The 26,020-nt window shown below is 44.7% G+C and overlaps 1 protein-coding gene across 2 annotated transcripts in view; it reads left to right on the top strand.

The window, feature by feature from the left end:
* The window catches only part of LOC121279049 (activin receptor type-1-like), a 153,959-nt gene that overhangs the window by 63,777 nt on the left and 64,162 nt on the right, over positions 1-26,020 (top strand). The window contains exons 2-3 of one of the 2 annotated variants that reach the window (XM_041189863.1): positions 20,499-20,578; positions 24,683-24,937. In XM_041189863.1, the coding sequence (XP_041045797.1) occupies positions 20,499-20,578; positions 24,683-24,937 (335 nt within the window). The remainder of the gene's footprint in view (positions 1-20,498; positions 20,579-24,682; positions 24,938-26,020) is intronic. The other variant, XM_041189865.1, reaches the window with a different exon arrangement.

The raw sequence follows: 26,020 nt of genomic DNA, 5'->3' as shown, positions 1-26,020 counted from the left end.
AGGGAGGGAGGGAGAGAGAGAGAGGCAAAGGTTGAGAGGGAGGGAGAGAGAGAGGCAATGGGGAGAGGGAGGGAGAGAGAGAGGCAATGGGGAGAGGGAGGGAGAGAGAGAGGCAATGGGGAGAGGGAGGGAGAGAGAGAGGCAGTGGGGAGAGGGAGGGAGAGAGAGAGGCAATGGGGAGAGGGAGGGAGAGAGAGAGAGGCAAAGGTTGAGAGGGAGGGAGAGAGAGAGGCAATGGGGAGAGGGAGGGAGGGAGAGAGGCAATGGGGAGAGCGGGAGAGAGGCAATGGGGCGAAGGAGGGAGGGAGAGAGGCAATGGGGCGAAGGAGGGAGGGAGAGAGGCAATGGGGAGAGGGAGGGAGAGAGGCAATGGGGAGAGGGAGGGAGAGAGGCAATGGGGAGAGGGAGGGAGGGAGAGAGGCAATGAGGAGAGGGAGGGAGGGAGGGAGGCAATGGGGAGAAGGAGGGAGGGAGAGAGGCAATGGGGAGCGGGAGGGAGGGAGAGAGGCAATGGGGAGAGGGAGGGAGGGAGAGAGGCAATGGGGAGAGGGAGGGAGGGAGCGAGGCAATGGGGAGAGGGAGGGAGGGAGAGAGGCAATGGGGAGAGGGAGGGAGGGAGAGAGGCAATGGGGAGAGGGAGGGAGGGAGAGAGGCAATGGGGAGAGGGAGGGAGGGAGAGAGGCAATGGGGAGAGGGAGGGAGGGAGAGAGGCAATGGGGAGAGGGAGGGAGGGAGGGAGAGAGGCAATGGGGAGAGGGAGGGAGAGAGGCAATGGGGGGAGGGAGGGAGGCAATGGGGGGAGGGTGGGAGAGAGGCAATGGGGAGAGGGAGGGAGAGAGATAATGGGGAGGGGGAGGGAGGGAGAGAATGGGGAGGGGGAGGGAGGGAGAGAATGGGGAGGGGGAGGGAGAGAGAGAATGGGGAGGGGGAGGGGAGAGAGAATGGGGAGGGGGAGGGAGAGAGAGAATGGGGAGGGGGAGGGAGAGAGAGAATGGGGAGGGGGAGGGAGAGAGAGAATGGGGAGGGGGAGGGAGAGAGAGAATGGGGCGGGGGAGGGAGAGCGAGTGAGAGTCTCGGAGGGCAAGTGAGTGAGTCGTGGCGAGGGAAGGACGGCGAGTGAGTGAGTCGTGGAGAGGGAAGGAGGGCGAGTGAGTGAGTCGTGGAGAGGGATGGAGGGCGAGTGAGTGAGTCGTGGAGAGGGAAGGAGGGCGAGTGAGTGAGTCGTGGAGAGGGAAGGAGGGCGAGTGAGTGAGTCGTGGAGAGGGAAGGAGGGCGAGTGAGTGAGTCGTGGAGAGGGAAGGAGGGCGAGTGAGTGAGTCGTGGAGAGGGAAGGAGGGCGAGTGAGTGAGTCGTGGAGAGGGAAGGAGGGCGAGTGAGTGAGTCGTGGAGAGGGAAGCAGGGCGAGTGTGTGAGTCGTGGAGAGGGAAGCAGGGCGAGTGAGTGAGTCGTGGAGAGGGAAGCAGGGCGAGTGAGTGAGTCGTGGAGAGGGAAGGAGGGCAAGTGAGTGAGTCGTGGAGAGGGAAGGAGGGCGAGTGAGTGAGTCGTGGAGAGGGAAGGAGGGCGAATGAGTGAGTCGTGGAGAGGGAAGGAGGGCGAGTGAGTGAGTCTTGGAGAGGGAAGGAGGGCGAGTGAGTGAGTCGTGGAGAGGGAAGCAGGGCGAGTGAGTGAGTCGTGGAGAGGGAAGCAGGGCGAGTGAGTGAGTCGTGGAGAGGGAAGCAGGGCGAGTGAGTGAGTCGTGGAGAGGGAAGCAGGGCGAGTGAGTGAGTCGTGGAGAGGGAAGCAGGGCGAGTGAGTGAGTCGTGGAGAGGGAAGCAGGGCGAGTGAGTGAGTCGTGGAGAGGGAAGCAGGGCGAGTGAGTGAGTCGTGGAGAGGGAAGCAGGGCGAGTGAGTGAGTCGTGGAGAGGGAAGGAGGGCGAGTGAGTGAGTCGTGGAGAGGGAAGGAGGGCGAGTGAGTGAGTCGTGGAGAGGGAAGGAGGGCGAGTGAGTGAGTCGTGGAGAGGGAAGGAGGGCGAGTGAGTGAGTCGTGGAGAGGGAAGGAGGGCGAGTGAGTGAGTCGTGGAGAGGGAGGGAAAGAGAGTAGGGAGGGGGAGTGAGGGAGTGTAAGTGGCGAGGGGTGGGATGGAGAGTGAGTGGGGAGGGTGAGGGAGAGTGAATAGGGAGAGGGAGTGGGGAGGGGGAGGGAGGAAGAGTGAGTGGGGATGTGGGGAGGGAGAGTGAGTGGGGAGGTGGGTGGGAGTAGTGAGGGGGAGAGGGAAGGAGGGAGTGATTGAGGGGAGTGGAGGAAGGGTGATGGGGAGGGAGACGGAATGATTGGGGGGTCGGGAGAAGGAGGGCGTGAGTGATTGCGGGAGGGAGAGGGAGGGAGCGATTGGGGGAGAGGAAGGGGGGGGGCCGGGACAGAGACTGGGAAATAGAGAGGGAGAGCAAGCGTGGAGAGGAGGAAGGGAGTGCGTGCACGGGAGGATGAGAGGGAGGGGGAGAGAGAGAGTCGATGGAGAGGGAGGGGGCGAGTGAGTGTCAATATGGAAAGGGGACCGAGAGTGAGTCGATGGGGAGAGGGAGGGAGCAAGAGAGAATGGGAAGGAGGGAAAGAGAGCAAGAGAATGGGGGAGAGGAAGGAAGAGAGCAAGAGAATGGGGGAGAGAGAGAGTGGAGGAGAGGCAGGGAGAGAGAGTGGATGAATGGGGGAGAGGGAGGGAGAGAGTGGGGAGAGGGAGGGAGAGAGGAAATGGGGAGAGGGAGGGAGAGAAGGAATGGGGAGAGGGAGGGAGAGAGGGAATGGGGAGAGGGAGGGAGAGAGGGAATGGGGAGTGGGAGGGAGAGAGGGAATGGGGAGAGGGAGGGAGAGAGGGAATGGGGAGAGGGAGGGAGAGAGGGAATGGGGAGAGGGAGGGGGAGAGGGAATGGAGAGAGGGAGGGAGAGAAGGAATGGGGAGAGGGAGGGAGAGAGGGAATGGGGAGAGGGAGGGGGAGGGAATGGGGAGAGGGAGGGAGAGGGAATGGGGAGAGGGAGGGAGAGAGGGAATTGGGAGAGGGAGGGAGAGAGGGAATTGGGAGAGGGAGGGAGAGAGGGAATTGGGAGAGGGAGGGAGAGAGAGAATGGGGAGAGGGAGGGAGAGCGAGAATGGGGTGGGTAGGGAGAGCACGTGAGAGTCTGGGAGAGTGAGTGAGTGAGTCGTGGCGAGGGAAGGAGAGTGCGTGAGTGAGTCGGGGAGAGGGAGGGAGAGCGAGTGAGTCGGGGAGAGGGAGGGAGAGCGAGTGAGTGAGTCGGGGAGAGGGAGGGAGAGCGAGAGAGAGTCGCGGAGAGGGAGGGAGAGCGAGAGAGTTGGGGAGGGGGGAGAGTGAGTGAGTGTGATGAGGGGAGGGTCAATGAGTGAGTGGGGGAATGAGGGAGACTGTGAGAGTGAGTCGGGGAGAGCAAACGAGGGAGGGCGGGAGAGACTGGGAAGACAGCTTGAGACAGTAAGTGAAAGGTTGTGTGTGAGTCGGGAGGGAGGGAGACTTGAGGCCAGAGACGTGGGCAGAATGGGAGTGAGGTTGGAGGGAGAGGGGTCCACGCAGGGTGGAGAGATAGGCGGTAAGAAATAAAACTTGTGTTGAGGGGAACAGAGTGTGACATGGGAGCCAAAATAAGGGAAAGTCATGAGTATCTAGTTAATATTCAGGGACACAGTGGGATGTATAAAATCTGCAAATAATCTCTCATCTTTTCATTCCAACCCACTCATTTCTGGTTTGTTGGCACTCTTGTTCTCTCGTATAATCACAGCTCTCATTCTCTGAGCACTCTCACTGTGTCACTTGATTCCCCTTATTTACACCTCTACCTCCCCCATGAATCTGTTCCCTTCCTAAACTGCAAATCATTTTTTATTACTTGCCCTATTCCTGTCAACCAGCCCCCACCCACTGTTGTCCCCTTTCCCCTCCTGTCCCCAACTTGTACTCTGCCTACACTCTGTGCTTGTCTCCCACATTGTGCCCTTTGCCTTACTGTCTCATATCGAAGCATGTGATCTTGCTCTCATTCTTTTCCACATTCTCTGTGCCTCTTATTTCCAACATTTATATCCTTCTCTCTCCCTTTTGCCTTTGCCCAAGTGTACTTCACACTGCCCTGCCATTGTTGATTAATATGTTGCCTGTTGATGTAATTGGAATAAAATGGTTCCTTGGGTGAGATACCTATGCTGGTGTCTGTGGAACCATTCCCTAAAGTTAATCTTCAGGGACTCAAGGGTATTAGGGAGAAAATTGGAGAAACCAGGGAATACAGGTTAATTACTGTTACATTTCTTATATAAGGCAAGAACAAGTTACATTGAGTATGGGTAGAACAAAGGCTGAATCATGCTGGCTTTTCAGAATATCCTGTTCTTTTATTTTGTTACTTATTGCCTGACTGGAGTCCTTGGGTCATGTCATGACCAAGAAACTTCAAATAGATTGAGAGTTGGATGTAAATTATCATTTGAATGAAAAATTAGGTGATGCTCTGTGGATGTAAAAATCAGTGTCAATTTTTGCCAGTGTGGCTTGCATCTTCACTGCCTCAATTCCAAGGTACATGTGTATTGGGCACATAGCTGGCTTTAGCCATTCATCTCAAGATCTGGATGGTCCACATCAAGCAGTGTTGGCCCACACCCTTCCCTGCCAAAGCTGCTCACTGTTCCAGGAACATCCTGAAGAGGAAAGATAACCCTTGACTTTTTTTTTTTGCAGTACCACCTCCTTGAACATCTCTTCTTGATCACTCCAGCTTCACCTCCAGTAACAGGTGTGAGAAGCTTTGGACTGAGGCCATCCATTTAGTTGCCTCTGTTACTTTACCTTTTCCCTGCCCACTAAGCCATAACTCCCTGCATGCTCTCCTCTGCCTAAATCCTGAATCTCTCATTTCCATCCATGTTCACTCCTATCCCACCCCATGGCTTATCCAAGTTCACCTTGTCCACGTGAGCCACTTTTCCTTTTATCCTATTCTTGTGGAACTGCTGCCTGTTTAATTTCCTTTCCTGGCCCACGTGGTACCTGACTTTTAAGTGATTGCCACCTCTCAGATACTGTTTAAAACTGTCATCACCCAACTCTCTGCTCAAAAAAGCCACCTGCAACCCCGCTGTTCTTGCAAGCTACCTCCTCATCACCAGCCTTTCTAGCTTCACCAAAGGACATGGCACTTCCCAAAACTGTGCTCATCTTCCCTGCAACTCCATGTTTGAATCTCTCAATCAGGTGTCTAAACCTAGCACGCAATAGTTTGTTCTGTCAGCACTGAAATGGCCCTAACCAAAGTCACAAATGACATCTTCTGTCACCTTGTCCATAGTAATTATGCTTCCTTGACTTCTTTGCTGCCTTTGATATGATTGATCGATCAGTCTTGTCCAGTCTTTCCTCCGTTGTGCAGCTAAGTGGGATTTCCCTTGCTCAATTCCACTTTTAACCTACCTGATCATAGTCACAGCATCTCCAGTAAAAAGCTTCTGTTCCCTTCCTTGCACTGTTACCTTTGGAATCCCCCGAGGATTCATTCTTGACCTTATCAATATGATATTCCTTGGTGACACCTGCAGACATTAGGGGTAATTTCCAGATTATGTTGATGAAATCCAATTCTTACCTGTCCTCATTGTTCTAAACCACCACTACCTCTGTGTTAGGAGACTGCTTTTCCAACATCCAGTCACGGATGCTATTTCACCCCAAGCTTAATTTTTGATCCAAAGGCACTCTGCCATTAAGACAACCTGTTTTCATGTCTATAACATCATCCACCTACACTTCTAACCCCAACCTACTGCAGAAATTGTCATTCTTTGCCACTACCTAAGTCAAATATTCCAATGCACTCCTGTCCAGCCTCCTATTCACCATCCTACGTAAACCTTCGCTCATCTATAATTTGGCCGCTTATAACCTATCCCATGCCACTCACCCATCACCCCTATTTTTGCTGATTTACAATGGTTCCTGATCTCCCATTTGCCCAATTTAAAATTTTCTTCCACATGTTTAAATCCTTTCATGATCTTGACCCTCCATATCTCTAACATTTCCAACTCTACAAATCCTAGCCATGAACTCTCCAATCCTCTACCTTTGAAATTTTGTGCATTTCCACTTTTCTTCACCCCACCTTTGGAGGCTGGGCCTTCAGCTGCGTAAGAACTACACTCTGGAATCCCTTCATAACTCCTTACTGCACAGCGACTACACTTCAAATCCCTTCTTGGCTGTAATTGGCTGATAAATTTTTGAAATATCGGGGAGTTGAGGGCCAAGGGGAGCTGGCATGAAAGAGGAGTTGAGAGCTTTGGCAGATCAGCCATGATCCTATTGAATGGCAGGGCTTAAAGGGCTGAATGGCCTACTCCTATTTCTTATGTAAAGTGCTCTCTCTTTTCTCACTCCTTCAGCATTCCCTCTCTCCCAAATGCAAGTCTGCAGTGAGATGGAGCTTGAAAGAAAATCAGAGAACTCTATTGTATCTGAGTGCCTGGCCAGAATTGCGCCTTTGACACAGCATTGAAATGGCTCTAAGCAGAATCACAAATGAAGCCCTTTTTGACTGTGATCATAGTGCACTATCCTTTTTCAACCAGTCTTCAGCCTTTGACATGGTTGACCATAGCGTGCTCCTCAACACCCCTCTTCAGTTGTTCAGCTGAGTGGGACAGTCTTCATCAGATCCCACTCTTATCTAACCAGAGAATCTCCTGCAATGGCTTCTCTTTCTTGCCCTCATCTTGTTATCTCTGGAGTCCCTTAAGGATCCATATTTGACCTTTTTCTCATCTATATGCTGCATCTCTGCAATGTCACCCGAAAGCATGTCAGATTTCAAGTGTACGCTGACTACACCTGATTATATATCACCATCTTTCCTGAAGCATCCATTGCCTCTGTGTTGCCAGACTGCTTATCTGACATCCAGTTCTGAATGAGCCAAAGTTTCCTCCGCTTAAATATTAGGAAGACCAAAGCCATTGTTCTTTCCCATTCCCTTTTTTCCCCCTGACTCTGCATTTGCTTAAAGGCTGTTCATCTTGAATATCTTCCAGTGACACAGAAGGCCATTCAGCCAATTGAGGTCATGCTGACTCTCTAGAGCAATTCAGTCAGTCCCATTTCCCCCATCTCAGTAGTGTTGCAAGTTTATTCCCTCAAGTGACGATCCAATTTCTTTTTGAAATCATTGATCATCTCTGCATCTGTCACCTTCGTAGGTAGCACTGCCCCTCATTATGTTCCTCAGATCTGTGGCCCACTGCTTTAAATCTCTGTGCCCTAGTCCTTGTACCATTAGCTAATAGGAACAGCTTTTTTTGCCTACCTTATCTTAAACCTGTCATCTTATACACCACTATCAAATCTCCCCTTAATCTCCTTTACGCAAAGGAAAACAGCACCAGCTTCTCCAACCTAACCTTGTAGCTAACTTCTCTCATCCCTGGAACCATTCTAATAAATCCCTGTAGCCTCTTAAGGATTTTCACACCCCTTCTGAAGTGTGCTGCCCACAACTGGATGCAATACTCTAGTTGTGGTCTAACCAGAGCTAAATAAAGATTGAGCATAACTTCCCTGCTTTTGTGCTCAATGTCTCTTATTTATAAAACCCAAGAACCTAAATGTTTTGCTAACCACACTCCCATATGTCCTGCCACCTTGAAAGATCTATACACTTGAACCACCAGGTCCCTCTGTTCCTGTACATTCTTTAGAGTTGTACCATTAAATCTATATTGCCTTTCCTTATCCCTTCTGCCACAATGCATCACCGCACACTTAAGTGTCAACCTAGATTTTGTGCTCAAGGTCAGGAGTGGAACTTAATTAAACCCCTATCTTTCTTATTTGGGTGATTGTGCCACTACTGAGCTGAGACAGGCACTTCTTATTGAAATGGGTATTCCAGATGTTGAAAGCGTGCATGTCAGTTCTCCGGAAGAATGGACAATCACTGAAAAACAGTTCTTCCTCAGTACTACACTGATGTCTAGACTGTGCTCAAGTGGGACTCGAACCTATAACCTTCCAACTCAGAAGCATGATGGCTCACTCATTCTGTATTGTAAAATTCTGATCCAAGGCAACAGAAGACCCTTTGTAGATGTATGCAGGAAGCCAGGCATTGTATTGCAGAGGAATTTGAAATTGTTCCAATTTTACATGTAAAAACTGTCACCCGATCTAAGTTGTATATTTTTATATTAATGATGCACATTGAGGAGCAATGCAGTAGCTATCTGTTGTGTTGCTGTGTAAATTGAAAAGAACAGGCTGTTGTCTAGCATCTAGCTCAGGTGGAAAACTGGACAATAACAGAGTAACAGTCAGAAATTGTATTTTATGCAGTAGAGGTAAAGGGAAAATCTATGATGTGAAGTGATTAAACCAGAACAGAGAAATAAGAAACATGAGTAAACCATGAGAGCTGAAGGACAGGTTAGGGCTTGTGACCCAAATAAGCGTTCTTATATAAACAGAAAGAGTGTAAGGGACAAATTGAATAAATTGCAGGTGCAAGTTCAACTTGGAAGATATGGCATGGTTGCCATTATTGAGTAATGGTTACATTGAGTCTTGTAGGACTGGAAATAAAATATACCAAGTTATAGGTCTAACAGGAAACATAGGGAAAATGGTCGAAGAGGGAGGAGTAGGCTTCATGATTAAGAATTAAATCACTTCAACGATAAGAGAGGATACATTGAAGTAAGTGGGCATTGGAGACTTTACCAGTAAAATTACATAGAAAAGGATTGAAAATTGTTGTGCAAGTTGTGCATAAGTCCCCTGGTAGCAGTAGCAACCTATTAAGTAGATCGTATAAATGCAGAGATTTCCAAAAGGCAGAGTGGTTTTAATGGAATACAAACTGAAAATGCTGGAAAGACTCAGGTCAGACAGCATTTGTGGAGAGAGAAACAGAGTTAATGTTACAGGTGAGGTTGTTGGCCTTTCATTAGAATTAATGGTTTTAATGCTGTAATTCTGCTTTGCATGTAAATTGGGATAAGCATACTATCACATGTCAGAAAGGTAGTGAATTTTCGGCGTTGGTCTGGGCTAGTGTTCTGCAACAAATTGCCTGAAAACCAACTAGGGCACATGCCATTTTAGATTTAGTAATGACCAGATTTAGTTTACAGCATAATAGTGTATGAACATTTATCTTGTAATTGCCTTCGTTTAAGTTTAAGACACAAGTTAAGGACCCACATTTCTCACTCTCAAACTGAATGTGAAATGGAAGCATGAAATTAAGTGAATGAGCAAAACTGTGGCAAATGGATTTCAGTGTAGTGACGTCACCCACTTTGGACCTAAAAAGTATATAATTGGTTACTTCCTAAGTGGGAAAAGCTAGAAATGGTTCTAATGAGACTTTAGTTGTCAGTGGTACTTGCATTCAATAAACTCAGTAAATTGTATCAAACATAGGAAGAAAGTAATTAAAGTAAATTAACTAAATAACATAAGTTAGAATGGCAGGACAGTTGTTATGTTGCAGCTGTGAGATGTGGGAGCTTTTGGACGCCAAGGCAATCCATGACAAACATGTCTGCAGGAAGTGTAAGCAGCTTGAGGAATTCCGGATTAGGACTATTGATCTGGAAGCTGAAATGCAGACACTGCGCAACATAAGGGAGGGGGAGAAAGACCTGGATACTTCGTCCCAAAAGACAGTCACACCTCTTACAAGAGGGTCATCTGTTTTGGTCAGCACTGAGGGACAGGAGGATGTGACTGTCAGTGAGGCAGGTAATGGGACCGAGCAGACAGTAGGAGAAGAGCCTCAGACTTTGCAATTGTCAAACAGATTTGAGGTGCTTATAACCTGTGTGGATGAAAGCCAAGTCTGCAAGGTGGATGAGCTGGCTGGCCTTGGCACTATGAGTACAGGAAGCCATTCAAGCAGGGGGAGCAAAAAGGAATGTAGTGGTAGTAGGGGATAGTATAGTGAGGGGGATTGACACTGTTCTTTGCAGCAAAGAGCAAGAGCCCGGATGGCTTTGTTGCTTGCCTAACAATTTCAGCTCAATTTCCCAGAGCCAGGCAGGACCAGTTACAATACCAGCTGCACCCCAATTGCCCTAGCTCCAGGCAATTAATTTGTAAAATTCGGGTTGGTTGAATTGATTAGTTTGGGACATCTGCTCAGGATTGGAGAGGAACTTGCAGTGGAAGGGGGAGGATCCAGTTGTTGTGGTCCATGTAGGTACGAATGACATGGGTAGAACTAGGAAAGAGGTTCTGAAAAGTCAGTGTGAAGAGCTAGCTACCAAATTAAGAAGCAGAACCTCAAAGGTAATAACCTCTGGGTTATTACCTGAGCCACGTGCAAATCGACATAGGGCAAATAAGATTAGAGAGACGAATGCGTGGCTCAAAGACTGGTGTGGGAGAAGTGGGTTCCGGTTTGTGGGGCACTGGCATCAGTACTGGGGAAAGCGGGGGCTGTACTGTTGGGACGGTTTACACCTGAACCATGCTGTAATGAGTGTCCTCGTAAATTGCATAACTAGGGAAGTAGGGAGGGCTTTAAACTAAACAAGGGGTGAGGGATCAAGCTTGGGTAGAGGTAACAATTCAAGGTGTAGAGTCAAGACAGGAGAGCAAAATAGTCATGAGAAATGAGGGTCAGAGAATGGCAGGAAGGGACAGAGAAAAAAACCTAAGAATACGTCAACAGTTATGACTAGATGTTACAAAGGTAACAAAAGGACAAAATTGAAGGCTTCTTTATCTGAATGCAAGTAGCATTCATAACAAAGTAAATGAATTGATTGCCCACATTGAAGTATATAAATATAATCTGATAGCAATTACAGTGACGTGGCTGCAGGATGACAAAGATTGGGTCCTTAATATTGAACGGTACATGACATTCAAGAAGAATAGGAAGCTCAGTAAAGGTGGAGGGGAAGCACTGTTAATCAAAGAGGGCATTGGTGCAATAGTTCGAGATGACCTTGGTTCAGGAGATGGGGATGTAGAATCAGTTTGGGTGGAGATGAGGAATAGTAGGGGGGAAAAGTCATTAGTGGGAGTGGTCTACAGGCCCCCTAACAGTAGCCACAGTGTGGGACAAAGTATTCAAGAGAAAATATTGTGTACTTGTGATAAAGGGATGGGTGATTTTAATCTACTCATGAACTGGAAAAATCAGATTGGTAGTAGTAGCCTGGATGAGGAGTTCTTAGAATGCTTTTGAAATAGTTTCTTAGAGCAGCATGTTCTGGAACCAACCAGGGAGCAAGTTATATTAGATTTGGTATTGTGTAACGTGACAGGATAAATTAATGACCTCAAAGTAAAGGCACCCGTAGGTAGCAGCGACCACAATATGATTGAATTTTATATCCAGTTTGAAAGGGAGAAGAGTGGGTCTAAGACTAGCATCATAAACTTAAATAAGGGCAACTATGTGGGGATGAAAGCTGAGCTAGCTGAAGTGAACTGGGAAACTAAGCTAAAGGATAGATCAATAGAGAAGCAGTGGCAGACATTTAAGGAGATATTTCAGAGTATTCAGAATAAATACATTCCTACTATAAGCACAGATTCTAAGGGGAAGGCCCACCATCCATGGTTAACTAAAGATGTTAAGGAAAGCATCAAACTTAAGGAAAAAGCATAAACTTCCGCAAAGATGAGTGGTAGGACAGATGATTGGACAGAAAATAAAGAATGACAGAGAATGACCAAAATGTTAGTCAGGAGAAAGAAATTAGAGTATGAGAGGAAGCTAGCTAGAAATGTATAAAAGGGTAGCAAGAGTTTCTGCAGGTACTTAAAAAGGAAAAGAGTAAGTAAGGTCCTCTAGAAAGTGACATTGGAGAGTTAATAGTATATAATAAGGAAATGGTGGAAAAAATGAACAAATATTTTGCTTCTGTGTTCACTATAGAGCATACAAAAAACATTCTACTAATAGCTGCAAATAAGGAGATGAATGGGAGAAAGGACTTGGTGAAATTGAAATCACTAGGGAAACATTATTGAGCAAATTGATGGAGCTGCAGGCTGGCAAGTCTCTGGGTCTCGATGGACTACATCCTAGGCTTTTAAAAGAGGTGGTTAATGAGGTAGTCAATGCGATGGTGTTAATTTTCCAAAATTTGCTACAATCTGGAAAGGTTCCATCAGATTGAAAAGTAGCAAATATAACCCCTCTATTCAAGAAGGGAGGGAGGCAGAAAACAGGAAACTGTAGACCAGTTAGCTTGATGTCTATCATGGGGAAGTTATTAGAATCGATCATTTAGGTTATAACTGGGCATTTAGAAGACCTCAAGGCAATTGGGAAGAGTCAGCATAGTTTTGTGAAAGGAAAATCATGTTTAACCAATTTATTGGAGTTTTTTGAAAGGGTAACATGCGCAGTGGATAAAGGAGAGGCTGTAGATGTACTATACTTGGATTTCTAGAAGGCATTTGATAAGTTGCCACGTCAAAGAATATTACGGAAACTAAAAGCACATGGTGTAGTGGGTATCATATTAGCATGGATAGAAGATTGGCTGGCTGGCAAAAGGCAGAGAGTATTCATGAATGGGTCTTTTTCTGACTGGCAGGATGTGACAAGTGGTGTCCCACAGGGTTCTTGTATTGGGGCTTCAACTTCTTATGATTTACATCAATAACTTAGATGAGGGGAGTGAAGATATGATAGCTAAATTTGCAGATGACATGAAGGTAGGAAAGTATGTTTGCAAGAGGACATGAAGTTGCAGATGGATATATTTAGGTTAAGTGAATGGGCAAAGATCTGGAAAATGGAGTTTAATGTCGGAAAATGTGAAGTTGTTCACTTTGAAAGGAAGAACAAAAAAGCAGAGTATTACTTAAACGGAGAATGGCTGCATAATTCTGAGGTGCAAAGGGACGCAGGTATTTTAGTACGCGAGTCACAAAAAGTTGGTATGCAGGTACAGCAAGTAATTAAGAAGGCTAATGGGATGCTATCCTTTATTATGAGTGGAGTTGAACGTAAAAGTAAGGATGTTATGCTTCAGTTATACAAGGCATTGGTGAGACCGCATCTCGAATACTGTGTGCAGTTTTGGTCTCCTTATTTAAGGAAGGATGTAAATGCTTTGGAGGCGGTTCAAATGATGTTTACTAGGTTGATACCTGGAATGAGTAGGTTGTCTAATGAGGAAAGGTTGGACTGACTGTGCTTGTTTCCACTGTAGTTTAGAAGAGTGAGAGGTGACTTGATTGAAGTATACAAGATCCTGAACAGCCTTGACAATGTGGATGTTGAAAGGATGTTTCCTTTTTGTGGGTGTGTCCAGAACTAGGGGGCACTGTTTTAAAATTAGGGGTCACCCTTTTAGGACAGAGATGAGGAGAAATTTTTTTCTGAGGCTTGTGCGACTTTGGAATTCTCTGCCTCAGAAGGGGGTGGAGGTAGGGTCATTGAATATTTTTAAGGCAGAGGTAGATAGATTCTTGTTAGGCATGGTAATCAAAAGTTATTGGTGTTAGATAGGAATGTGTAAATCAAAACATAAGATTAGCCAAGATCTTATTGAATGCGGAGGAGGCTCGAGGGGCTGACTTGTCTACTCCTGTTCTTATTTCTTATGTTCCTATGACTTTGGGGTCCAGGTACATTAATCATTAAAATGCTATGAACGTAAAATAATCAAAAAGGCTGATGGAATACTGGCCTTTATTTCTAGAGGTCTAAAATACAAGGGAGTAGAAGTCATCCTTCAGCTATACAAAGCCCTGTTTAGACCACACCTAGAGTACTGAGAGCAGTTCTGGGCACCACAGTTTAGGAAAAAATATACTGACCTTTTAGTGCAGTACAGATTTTCTAGGATGTTACTTGAGCTCCAAGAGTTAACTTAAAAGCAAAGATTTCATAAAGAAGGGTTGTATTCCTAGAACTTAGACAGTTAAAAGGTGGAGGTGATGGCGTAGTGGTATTGTCGCTGGACTAACAATCCAGAGACCCAGGGTAACGTTCTGGGTTTGAATCCTGCCATGACAGATGGTGGAGTTTGAATTCAATAAAAATCTGCAATTAAAAGTCTAAACATGACCATGAAACTATTATCGATTTTTGTAAAAACTCTTCTGGTTCAGTAATGTCCTTTAGGGAAGGAAATCATCTTTACCTGGCCTGGCCTACGTGTGGCTCCAGACCCACAGTAATGAGGTTGACTCTTAAATGCCCTCTGAAATGGCCTAGCAAGCCACCTAGTTGTATCAAACTGCTAAAAAGTCACAGACCACTGGAAATGACAATGGCGCAATCTGTTGACTTGCAGAGTCCTCCTTACCAACATCTGGCTCATGCCAAAATTGGAAGAGCTGCCTCAAGCAACAGCCTGACATAGTCATCCTCAAGGAATCGTACTTTACAGATAACGTCCCAGACACAACCATGTCCCACCAACAAGACCGACCCAGCAGAGTGGTATACAGTTGGGAGGGAGTTGCCCTGAGAGTCCTCAGCATTGATTCTGGGCCCCATGAAGTCTCATGGCATCATGTCAAACTTGGGCAAGGAAACCTCCTGCTGAGCTCTCCCTCAGCTGATGAATCAGTGTTCCTCCATGTTGGACACCACTTGGAGGAAGCACTGAGGGTGGCAAGGACGCAGAATGTACTTTGGGTGCTACCAAGAGTGGCTCGGTAGCACCACTACTGACTGAGCTGGCTGAGTCGAAAATGACATAGCCGCTAGAGTGGGGCTGCAGCAGTGAGGGGACCAACAAGAGGAAAAACATACTTGACCTCATCCTCACCAACCTGCCTGCCACAGATGCATCTGTCCATGACAGTATCGGTAGGAGTAACCACGGCACAGTCGTTGTGGAGATGAAGTCCCGCCTTCACATTGAGGACTACCCTCCATCGTGTTGGGTGGCCCTACGACCATGCTAAACGGGATAGATTTCGAATGGATCTAGCAACTCGAGGCTGGGCGTCCGTGAGGCACTGTGGGCCATCGGCAGCAGCAGAATTACACTCGAACACAATCTGTAACCTGATGGCCCAGCATATCCCCCACTCTACCATTGCCATCAAGCCAGGGGATCAACCCTGGTTGAATGAAGAATGCCGGAGGGCATGTCAGGAGCAGCACCAGGCATACCTAAAAATGAGGTGTCGACCTGGTGAAGCTATAACACAGGACTACTTGCATGCCAAACAGCATAAGCAACAAGTGATAAACATAGCAAAATGATCCCACAATCAACGGATCAGATCTAAGTTCTGCAGTCCTGCCTTTCAGTTGTGAAAGCCTCCTGAAGGAGGAGGCTGCACAAATATCCCCAACCTCAATGATGCAGGAGGCCAGCACAGTGCAAAAGATAGGGCTGAAGCATTTGCTACAATCTTCAGCCAGAAATACTGAGTGGATGATCCATTTTGGCCTCCTCCGGAGGTCCCCAGCATTACAGATGCCAGTCTTCAGCCAATTCGATTCACTCTATGTGATGTCAAGAAACTCTGAAGGCGCTGGATGCTGCAAAAGCTATGGGCCCTGACAATATTCCAGCAATAGTACTGAAAACTTGTGTTCCAGAACTTGCTGCGCCCCTAGTCAAGCTGTTCCAGTACAGCTACAACACTGGTATCTACCCAGCTTTATGGAAAATTGCCCAGGTATGTCCTCTACACAAAAAGCAGGACAAATCCAACCTGACCAATTACCGCCCCATCAGTCTACTCTCCATCATCAGTAAAGTATCAGAAGGGGTCATCAACAATGCTATTAGGCAGCACTTGCTTAGCAATAACTTGCTCACAGATGCCCAGTTTGGGTTCTGCCAGGGCCAATCAGCTCCTGACCTCATTACAGCCTTGATTCAAATATGGACAAAAGAGCTGAACTCCCGAGGTGAAGTGAGAATGACTGCCCTTGACATCAAGGCTGCATTTGACCGAGTATGGCATCAAGGAGCCCAAGGAAAACTGGAGTCAATGGGAATCAGGGGACAACTGGTTGGAGTCATAACCTAGCAGGAAGGAAGATGGTTGTGGTTGTTGGAGGTCAGTCATCTCAGCTCCAGGATGTCACTGCAGGGGCTCCTTGGTAGTGTCCTCGGCCCAACCATCTTCAACTGCTTCATCAATGACCTTCCTTCCATCATAAGGTCAGAAGTGGGGATGTGCAGTCATCAACGAACAATGTTCAGCACCATTTGCAACTCCTCAGATACTGAAGCAGTCCCTGTCCAAATGCAGCAAGACCTGGACAATATCCAGATTTGGGCCGACAAGTGGCAAGTAACATTTGCACCACACAAGTGTCAGGCAATGATCATCTCCAACAAGAGGGAATCGCCCCTTGATGTTCAATGGCATTACCATCACTGAATCCTCCACTATCAACATCCTGGGGTTGCCATTGACCAGGGACTGAACTTGACTATCCAAATAAATACTGTGGCTACAAGAGCAGGTCAGAGGCTAGGAACCGTGTGACGAGTAACTTGCCTCCTGACTCCCCAAAGCCTGTCCACCATCTACAAGACACAAGTCAGGAGCGTGATGGAATACCCCCCACTTGCCTGGATGAGTGCAGCTCCCACAACACTCAAGAAACTTGACGCCATCCAGGACAAAGCAGTCCACTTGATTGGCACCACATCCTCATTCACTCCCTCCACCGCTGACACACAGTACCAGCAGGGTGTACCATTTACAAGATGTACTGCAGGAATTCACCAAGGCTCCTGAGACAGCACCTTCCCAACCCACAACCACTATCATCTAGATGAACAAGGGCAGCAGGTAGATGGAAACACTACCACCTGGTAGTTCCCCTCCAAGCCACTCACTATCCTGACTTGGAAATTTGCTGCCGTTTCTTCATTGTTGCTGGGTCAAGATCCTGGGACCCTCTCTAACAGCACTGTGGGTGTACCTACACCACATGGACTGCAGCGGTTCAAGAAGGCAGCTCACTGCACCTTCTCAAGGGCAATAAATGCTGGCCCAGCCAGCGAAACCCACTTCTTCTAAATCTGTCTATTTGACCAAATTTTTGATCACCTGCTTATATTTCTTTCTCTGGCTCAATGTTTTTTTTAAAGTCTAGTTATGCTTCTGAAGTGCCTTGGGATCTTTTGCTGTATTAAAGGCGCTATATAAACATCCAGTGATATCTTCAAAAAAACTATATCTTGGAAAACATTGCACAAAAAAAAATTTAGCCTGAAGTCAGCCACGGTGGAGTTAGTCAGATACCCTGTTGCAGCAGATAAACCACATTCAGAGCTTTTTTCATTTGGAGAGCTAGTGTGTAGGACAAGTGTCTGTTTGTTTTGACATTCCAGGGTGGTTACAAATCAAGTTTATATCAACTGCAAATAGTGTGTACACTGTCTTAAGGTATATTCTTCCACCTACTGAAAGATGAGATCATGTGGTGATAGTGATCTTATTCCAGTAACCAGAGCATTGTATTGAGGGTTCTCAGTTTGACCGCTACATTTACACATTAGGTTTGTTGTGGGATGAGGTATGAGGTCCACTAAGAACATCTGCTGAGTGTAATTAAGGACAGTATTGAGCATAAAACAGAAAATGTAACTGATGCCACGATGGAAAGGTTTATGTCGTGTGGGTTGAACTGCAATGGCATAGATTAAGTCCCTATGTTGGTAAGATCTTGTTTTGAATACAGTTATCTTTGACTGAAAAATACTGTTGAAGTGAGTGGAATGCTGAATGTCTTGGTAGGAAGAAAAGGATGGTTGCAGCCATTGGTCAGGACATGTTGGTAAAATTGTTGGGTGTCACTATTTGCTCTTATTTTTGGCTCCCTAAGCAAATCACCAGTTTATTCCTTTCAGGCATGTATTCATTAGCACATGGAATGTGTTTAGTTTTAATATCTTAAGTAGACCGTTTTAGATTAGAAAATGAGCCATAAATATGCAATTACTAGAAGTCATAAACTTTAAATTTTTTACATTTAGTCTGTCATGTGATGTTAGCAAAAGGGGAGCCTTAATTTTTTTCCATTTGTGCTCAATTGCTTTTGTTGAATAGTAGATAAGTATTTTACTGATTAAGTTACAATGCATCTTTCTGGAACTTGAGTTACAATAGTATTCAGATGTCGGTGTCCTCTGAACCAAAAATATACAGCACAGAAGTAGGTCACTTGGCTCATCATGCCAGTCAGTGCCAGTTCTTTGAAGGAATTATACAATTAGTCCACTACCCTGCTCTTTTCTTATAGTGCTATAAATTTTCCCTTTTCAAGTTTTACAACTGCACTTTCAAAATCCTAACTGTCTGGCCTTTGACACTTGCCATCTGCCACGTTTCAGCAGCAATTGATTTACTCAGCCGCAGTTTCATCTCCACCTTTGATATCCTGGATGCTGTGTTGGCATCCTTCCATCTATTAGATGGTGGACATGCAGCAAATAATCCATTTAGGCGGGTTGTCTTTGGTGGCCTTTTGCTGTTGGCTAAAGAGGCCAATCCTGGAGAGGCAGGTTCTGCCACAAAACAAGATCTTACCAACATAGGGACTTAATCTATGCCATTGCAGTTCAACCCACACGGCATAAATCTTTCCATCATGGCATCAGTTACATTTTCTGTTTTATGCTCAAAACTATCCTTAATTGCACTCAGCAGATGTTCTTAGTAGACCTCATACCTCATTCCACAACAAACCTGATGTGTAAATGTAGTGCTCAAACTGAGAATCCTCATTACAATGCTTTTAGCCATCCAACCTAATTCTCCTTATGTGACTCGCCATGAGATTTCACATCAAACTGCCAATTAGCATTGTTTTTGGCATTAGCACCTGTTGCCAAGCTGCAGTAGCCACTGGTCATTGTGGTAGTGCATGCCAGCCCACAGGAGGTGTCACCATTTCCCTCTTTCCCTAGCTAGTGATTCCCAATACGATAATCGATGTTTAGGATATTCATGTCACACTTGCAAGCATCCTTGAAGTGGAGACACTGGTCATCTGGCTCTGGCTACCTCACCTTGCAGAAGGTCCTTGGGTGTGTGCCCATCTTTTATACTGTGGATGTGCCTAAGCCACTGAAGCCGCCTGTTTGATTAGTGCCAATGCACTTAGGAATTCTGCCTTTGAGAGGACTGCCGCACTCATGATTCTGTCCTGCCAGGATACACCCATAATGTGCCACAACGAGCGAAGGTAGAAATAATTAAGTTTCTTTTCCTGGTGGCTGAAGTCACCCATGTTTCAAACCCATCAAACAAGGTGCTGAGAACAGAGGACCAAGCTAATGGTTTATAAGGCCTAAGGGTCAGTTTGGTGTTTTCCTGTTCACTTTTCACGAGTTGACCAAAGATGCTGCTTTCCCTATCTGTGTTTCGAGCTCAGCATCAAGAGACAGATTGTCTGCCACTGTGGACCTGAGGTAGCAGAATTTGCTAACCACGGTTGGGTGTTATTTAGTGTGATCAGAGGCAGAGATGCAATACATTGTCCCATGACTCTGGTTTTCCTGACACAGTCAGGGAGAACAAGTTACAGGCTTGAGAGACACAATCCATTAGTTTGGTAGCTGAGTTGCTGTGTGGGCAATTAGTGAAGCGTTGTCATGGTAGAGGAATTCTCTGATCAGGATGTAGTGTGTTTTTGTCTTCACATTTAGTCTTGATAGATTGTAGAGGTTGATGTCCTAGTCCCCAATAAACCTTGCCTCACCCCTGCCTATGTCTGTAATTTCTTTCAGCTCCACAGCCCTTCAATAAATCTGTATTTTTAATTCTGGTCTCCTGTGCATCTCTGATACTAATTGCTCCACTGTTAATTGCTGTGCCTTCAGTTTCCTAGGCCCCATGCTCTGTGATACCCTTCCTAAACTCGCAGCTTCTCTACCTCATTTTCCTCCTTTAAGACACCCCTCAAAACCGACCTCTTCGTGCAAGCTTTTAGTCATCTGACCTAATTCTCCTTATGTGACTCACTATGAGATTTTGTTTTGTAATGCCCCTGTGAAGCACCTTGGGATGTTTCATTACGTTAAAGGCGCTATATAGATATAAGTTGTTGTAGTATATATCCAAGAGGCTAACTCCTAGAAACATCTGAATGTTTCAGTCAATGTAATCTCTGAATCTGTGCTGGATATATAGATAAGAATAATGATTCATTCGTTAACAGGTAATTGTAAATGGCAGAGCATCAACTTTGTGCTCGGAGGCATTTGAGCATATCTGATCCTTTCCAGCGAGCTCTGTACTTGAGCAAGGGAGGGAAATGCTGAGTAGAGACTCATGTTGAAAGTTTGCTGATCTGCACAGTGCAACTCTGATGCATCCCTGTGCAGTCAGTTGAGTGCAATTAGCAAAAGGATAAAAACATAGCACCAGGGCGACATTGTGGCGAACAAATGTAGTTTTGCCAGGGAGCCTAAGAAGAATGGAGAGAATAAAATACGTACAATAAGATGGAGGCACAGGGAGAATTGGAGCACCCAGACCTGAAACACTCTGTTCTTGTTTTGCAGTAACCTTTTCCTGATGGCCCAATGCAGCATCCTTGTACTCCTGTTTTTGGTCCCAAAGATCTTTCGATGTGGAGCTGAAGGTATGTTGTATGTTTCTGAAAAACAGCTAACTATTTATTGAACCTTTGCTTCATATTGTCTTGCTATGCTGGGTTTGTCCTTCGCTTATGAATGGGTAAAGTTGTTTATCTTTTACTTTGGTGCTATTTAAAAATTGGGTGACTTCACCTGCCTGCATATACTAGACACACCTTGACTGGTTGTGCATTATATCTAAAATAGAACTCTTTCAATTATAGGAACTCTGATGAAAGCTCAGTTCTAGCAGATGCCTATTTAAATATAAATGGAATTTGCCTGTGGTACAAATGAGTTGACCAGTACAATGGTTTATTTAGCTTTTTGGCACAGTTTGTTTTTCGTTTGTGAAGATCAAACACATATTGTTTACCATGGCTGGATTTTCTTGCATGATATATGATTAAAGCCTTCCCTGATATGAAGGTCCCTGTGTGCTTGGTGCATTTACACTCAAGCAAATAAACAATGAAAACTGAAGTATTTTAACAGTGTGCAGTTTTGTATATTAGAAAATATACACAATCTCTGAAGAAATAGATAAGTTTTTTCAAGGGACCTTTCATCACTGTTCTCTTCCTCCCTTTCTCTTGCTAGATTTCTGCCCTTTTTTAAACCTTCTGCAGACTCATATCTTTTATGTCCCTTGGTAAAGTGTTCATTGTAGATGGTGGAAGCATGTGACACACAAGTCTGCCTCGCTGCGGGCAGGGTGTAGTACTTGAACTATTGCTGTTCCACCTCAGGTGCATCTGGTTAATCAATTACATGACCCTTAAATGTAATGACCCTGAGAGATCAACAATGCTGAAATCAGTTTTCTAAGTAAGATGATCATGCTTTGTCTCTTCAGACTATCCTAATCTCCCCTCGACAGCTTTGTGTGGAGTAACTTGCCGCTCCACATGTTTCCACTGTACTCATAGCCACCCAACCTTGAAGATTCCACCACAACGAAACTTTGATGGTAGCACTTGCAGTGAACTTTTTGTTTTGCATGGGTTAGCTCAAGTTCCAGCCCTGACCTAAGCCTTGTTGGACAATCAATCAAGGACAATCTTCATGTCATTTAAATAACTACATAATACAACATCAAATGACACGTGCTGAAGCCTCTAATTTTACTCCCTGCAATGCATTTACCATTCTCTTTAAAAATAACTGATCAATGGCACTTCTGTCTTTGATATTGAGCAATTAGCATATACAGATTTGTATGCCTCGGCCTCTACGTCCACACCATCTCCTTCAGCTGCCTCTGTTTTGTCAGACTTCTGGTCTAACATTCAGTCTTGGGTGAATCATAATTTGCTTCAGCTGAAGATGATTGTTCGCACAAACCCTATTTCCTCATCATCAATTCAGTCCCGTTCACTGTACACAGTAAGCGGCTCAGACAAACAGTGCAGTCTTGATCTGTTAAACCCTGAACAATGTTTTTGGACTCTTTGTGTTTTCCATCACAACGACTGCTTAGCTCCACGTCTGTAACATAGCCAGTCTCTGACATGACCTTTTAGGTGTTGAAACCCTAATATGTCCCCATATCATCTCCAGACTTGAATACTCCAATGCTCTCTTTGCCTTCCTCTAGGCTCCATAAGTTTAAACTCGTCTAAAATTCACCACATCCTGTTCTATCATACCTATCCTTGTAGACCTACACTAGCTCTCCAACCCCCGAGTGCATCCAATTTAATATTCTTGCCATCAAATCCTTCCATGCCTTCACTACACCCTATCTCTACAATTGCTTCCAGCCCTATATCTCTGCTTAGCCCAAACACACCATTCCTCTAACTCTTGCATTTTATGTATCTTCCCTCATCCTCTACCACCTGACGGTTGGTAGAGGAATTACTCTCTGAAATTGCTCCCTAAACCTTTGTTTTTTTCATTTCATGCTCCTTTTAAAAAATAATCTTGTCAAAGCCCATCTCTTTAACAGAGTTTTTAGTCACTCAACCTCATCCCGCCGTTCTTGGCTCACTTCCCTTTTGCATGCCTGTAGCTGTGAAGCACCTTGGAATTTTTTTTAGCATTAAAGTTTGTAGGTATTGTTTGTACGATCAGATTGTACATTGCATTACACCCGCCTGCAATTTAAGAACTGTGATTGCATATAAGTACAGCAATAGGCTGTCTGTATTCAGGGTCACTTTTGCACCCAGCGGTCTTGTGTCTTCTGTTGGCACACTGTCTTTCTGATAATGCATTGGAATCCTTGTCAAATAGCAATTATTTGCTTTTTGTCGTGTTTTACTGCGTTTATATACCAGCTATTTAATTTTCCTTGCTCGCCAATCCCATCCAGTGTTCTGTTTAGCAATACAGACATGTGCTCACAGGCCTGGGCTATTCTGGTTGGAATGGATGATGATCTATTACTCCTTATGGGATATTTACCTTCCCACCTATACATTGGCTCCACAGTGTTCAAGTTGTTGCGAAGTGATCTCTCACAGCTTTATGATTCACAATATGTCCCTGGACTAACAATTGTACCCCTGTTTTGTGTAAAGTCACTTCCAGAAGGTGATCCTTTGCACTAATTGATGCATTTCTTTACAGTCTGTATATTTTTCCCATAGGAAAAATATAATTTTTCCATAGAATCCATTTGGCTCATTATACCTGTGCCCAACTCTCTGAAAGAGCTACCCACTTAGATCCATTTCTTTCACATTTTTTATTTAATAATTATATTTCATAAAAAGCACCCTTTTTAAAAATGCTGTGGTTTCTATTTTTAACATTGTTTCCAACAGGGCCCTGACAAATCCTTATAATTTAAAAATACTGCCCTCTCTCAATATTGCCTGCTTTATGAAATTCTGATTTTGTATACTTCTCAACTACATACAGTTGTTCCATGGAGAGAGGGGGAAAATCTGCAAAGAAAATCGAATTGAAATCATAACTTAAGAAGTAGAAATAGGACTAGGCTGTTTCGACCCTTCAAGTTTGCCTCGCCATTCAGTAAGACCATGGCTGGTCTCCCGCCTCAATTCCATGTTCCTGCACTATCCCTATATTCCTTGATATCCAAAAACCTTATCCATCTCTGTGTGGAACATATTCAATGTCTTAACGTTCACAAAAAATTGAGCGCAAAGTACACAAACTGAAGAGCACAGCGAGAGTGGACAGTAAATTCTTCAGAAGAGGGAAGAAATTATTAGTTATATTCTTGTGTGTGTTTATTTGTTCTTATGATGTGTGAGACACTGGCAAGGAAATATTACCCCATCCCTAGTTACCCTAAGATGTACAGAGTCAACCACAGTGGGGGGGAACTGTAGTCACGTGTAGGTCAGACTGAGTAGGGATGACAGATTCCTGCCTCTGAAGGGCATTAGTGAAGCAGTTTTATGATTTGGCAGTTTTCATGATCACCTTTTATGATCACCCACAACTTACTTAATCCATTACATCCAGTTTTGCAACTACTGGGTTGCTGGTCAGGCATCTGTAACCGCTAGGCTGTTGTGCCCTGTGCTGAATGGGTCAGTTTTTTATTTGAGAAATACAAGTTTTGAAGGTTACGTTTATTCTATTGTTGTCCTAATTTGCACCGAACACCCATTGGTACTTATGAACTGTGTCCAACATGATCACTGTGTCATTGAAAAGCTAAATTTCTTGTGGAAGAGCTAAGCGTAGATATGAATAGTGTTAGAATGACTTACTGAAACAACAAGAAAGTACTTTACCTAAATAGAAACAAATGAAGACTTCGCTGGAAGACTTTGCTGGCTGGAATTGTAAAAGGTGACTGCTAAAAATGCTGCTCACGGATGATGTTGAGGTTTCAACCCACCGATGTGGGATATCCTACGAGCGTACCACTAGTCTTTTATTTGAATAAGGATGCTTAGCTGGGTCTGCATGGGCAGGGAGAGGTGTATTAAATTCATCTCTGCAGCCATTTTCCCAGCAGGTAAGTTTGACCAATTTCAGTGAATGTGATAGATGTATGATTCCATACTTTTTAAATTTACTTACGCACAAAAGGGTTTGGAAAGTTGAATTTAATAAAGTGCTTTAAAAGGTTGCCTCTAGTCATTCGAACATTGTGCAAATTTTGTCCATTTTTTTGTGTGCAGAAGAAGACAGCTCAAGTCTTCAGTGCATCTGTGAGGGCTTTACATGTGGGGTAGAGCCTGTATGCAACGGTGTGCGGTGTTTTGCTTCAGTCACACAAAATGGAGAAGTTCAGGTGTTCCAGAAAGGTTGTTTCGCTACCATTGAGCAGGTTGAAATATCCTGCAAGATCTCACCCTCAGAACGTTCTGTAGTGCGGTGCTGCAATGAAAACCTGTGTAACAGGAATATTACCGTAACGCCACTTCTTTCTCAAGGTAAGAATCAGGATGTCTTGATTCCTCTTAGCCTTAGGGTGATGAAATAAGACTTCAGAAATACATTTAGCTGGTAGGACCTCAAGGAATATCAGATTTTTTGAACAATGAACTGCAATACATTCACCCAATACCTGATTCATTTGAAACTCTGCATCAATCTGCGAAGATTGGAGGTGAGTAACAGTTTAAAACTCCCTGAAATGCTACAAAAAGAAATTTGTGTAAGTCGCTATACTTAAGCCCAAGATCATTGAATTCACACACATTTTGAAGGTTGAAATGTCTGGTTTTACAGCCATTTTTAAACTTTGAGCATTTTCCTTCATGTAACCAAGATTAGATTAATTAATTAAATGAGTAGAAACAATATATGAGTGTGGAATCAGTGGCAGTCAATTCATATGACCTTTTAAAACTTTTGGAACGTTGCTAAGATGGTGGCTGAATGCAATTTCTGACACTGTGGGGCAAACATTGAGGTAATTTATTTACTGTTGTTCTTTAAAGGTAGGATACTTCATACCTATATGGTATTGGCAGAGCAGGCAGGGAATTGCCCAGTAACTGTTTGTTACTTACTATTCCTCAGGTGCATTGCCTATAAAGCATAACATATTTCCCTTACTCTGTATCTGATAAGTTTTCTCAGAATGTGTTATTTGCCCTTTTTTGAATGGTTGGTACATTTTCCTACAAATCTGACATAAGTTCACATAAAGGGAAAGGTGAAATCAGAGGTGTAAAGCTTTTCAGCCTAACAAAAATGAATAAATCAAATAGATAGTGGGCATTTATCTTTTTGCTGCCTGCATTACTGAGGTTAATTGTAATCTATGCATGCCCTAAAATCATTTTAATTGCCTCTGATTTGAACTGCAAAATTACAGAAGCACCCTACTGCTAAGCAAGAATGCATAAATTTTATTGTATTGTACAATGCATACATTCTGCTTGACTAATTGAGCCTCTGCATGGAGATCATTAGACATGGTTTAAATGTCAGCAAACTCTCCACTGCTGCAGTGATATATTACTGGGAGGACAAACATGTTTCAGTTGTGCTGCAACTTTCATGCAGCC

Source organism: Carcharodon carcharias, chromosome 6 (genome assembly GCF_017639515.1).
Source record: "Carcharodon carcharias isolate sCarCar2 chromosome 6, sCarCar2.pri, whole genome shotgun sequence".
NCBI lineage: Eukaryota > Metazoa > Chordata > Chondrichthyes > Lamniformes > Lamnidae > Carcharodon > Carcharodon carcharias.
The sequence above is the reverse complement of the archived record's forward strand: the minus strand, read 5'-3'. Positions and strand labels throughout refer to the sequence as shown.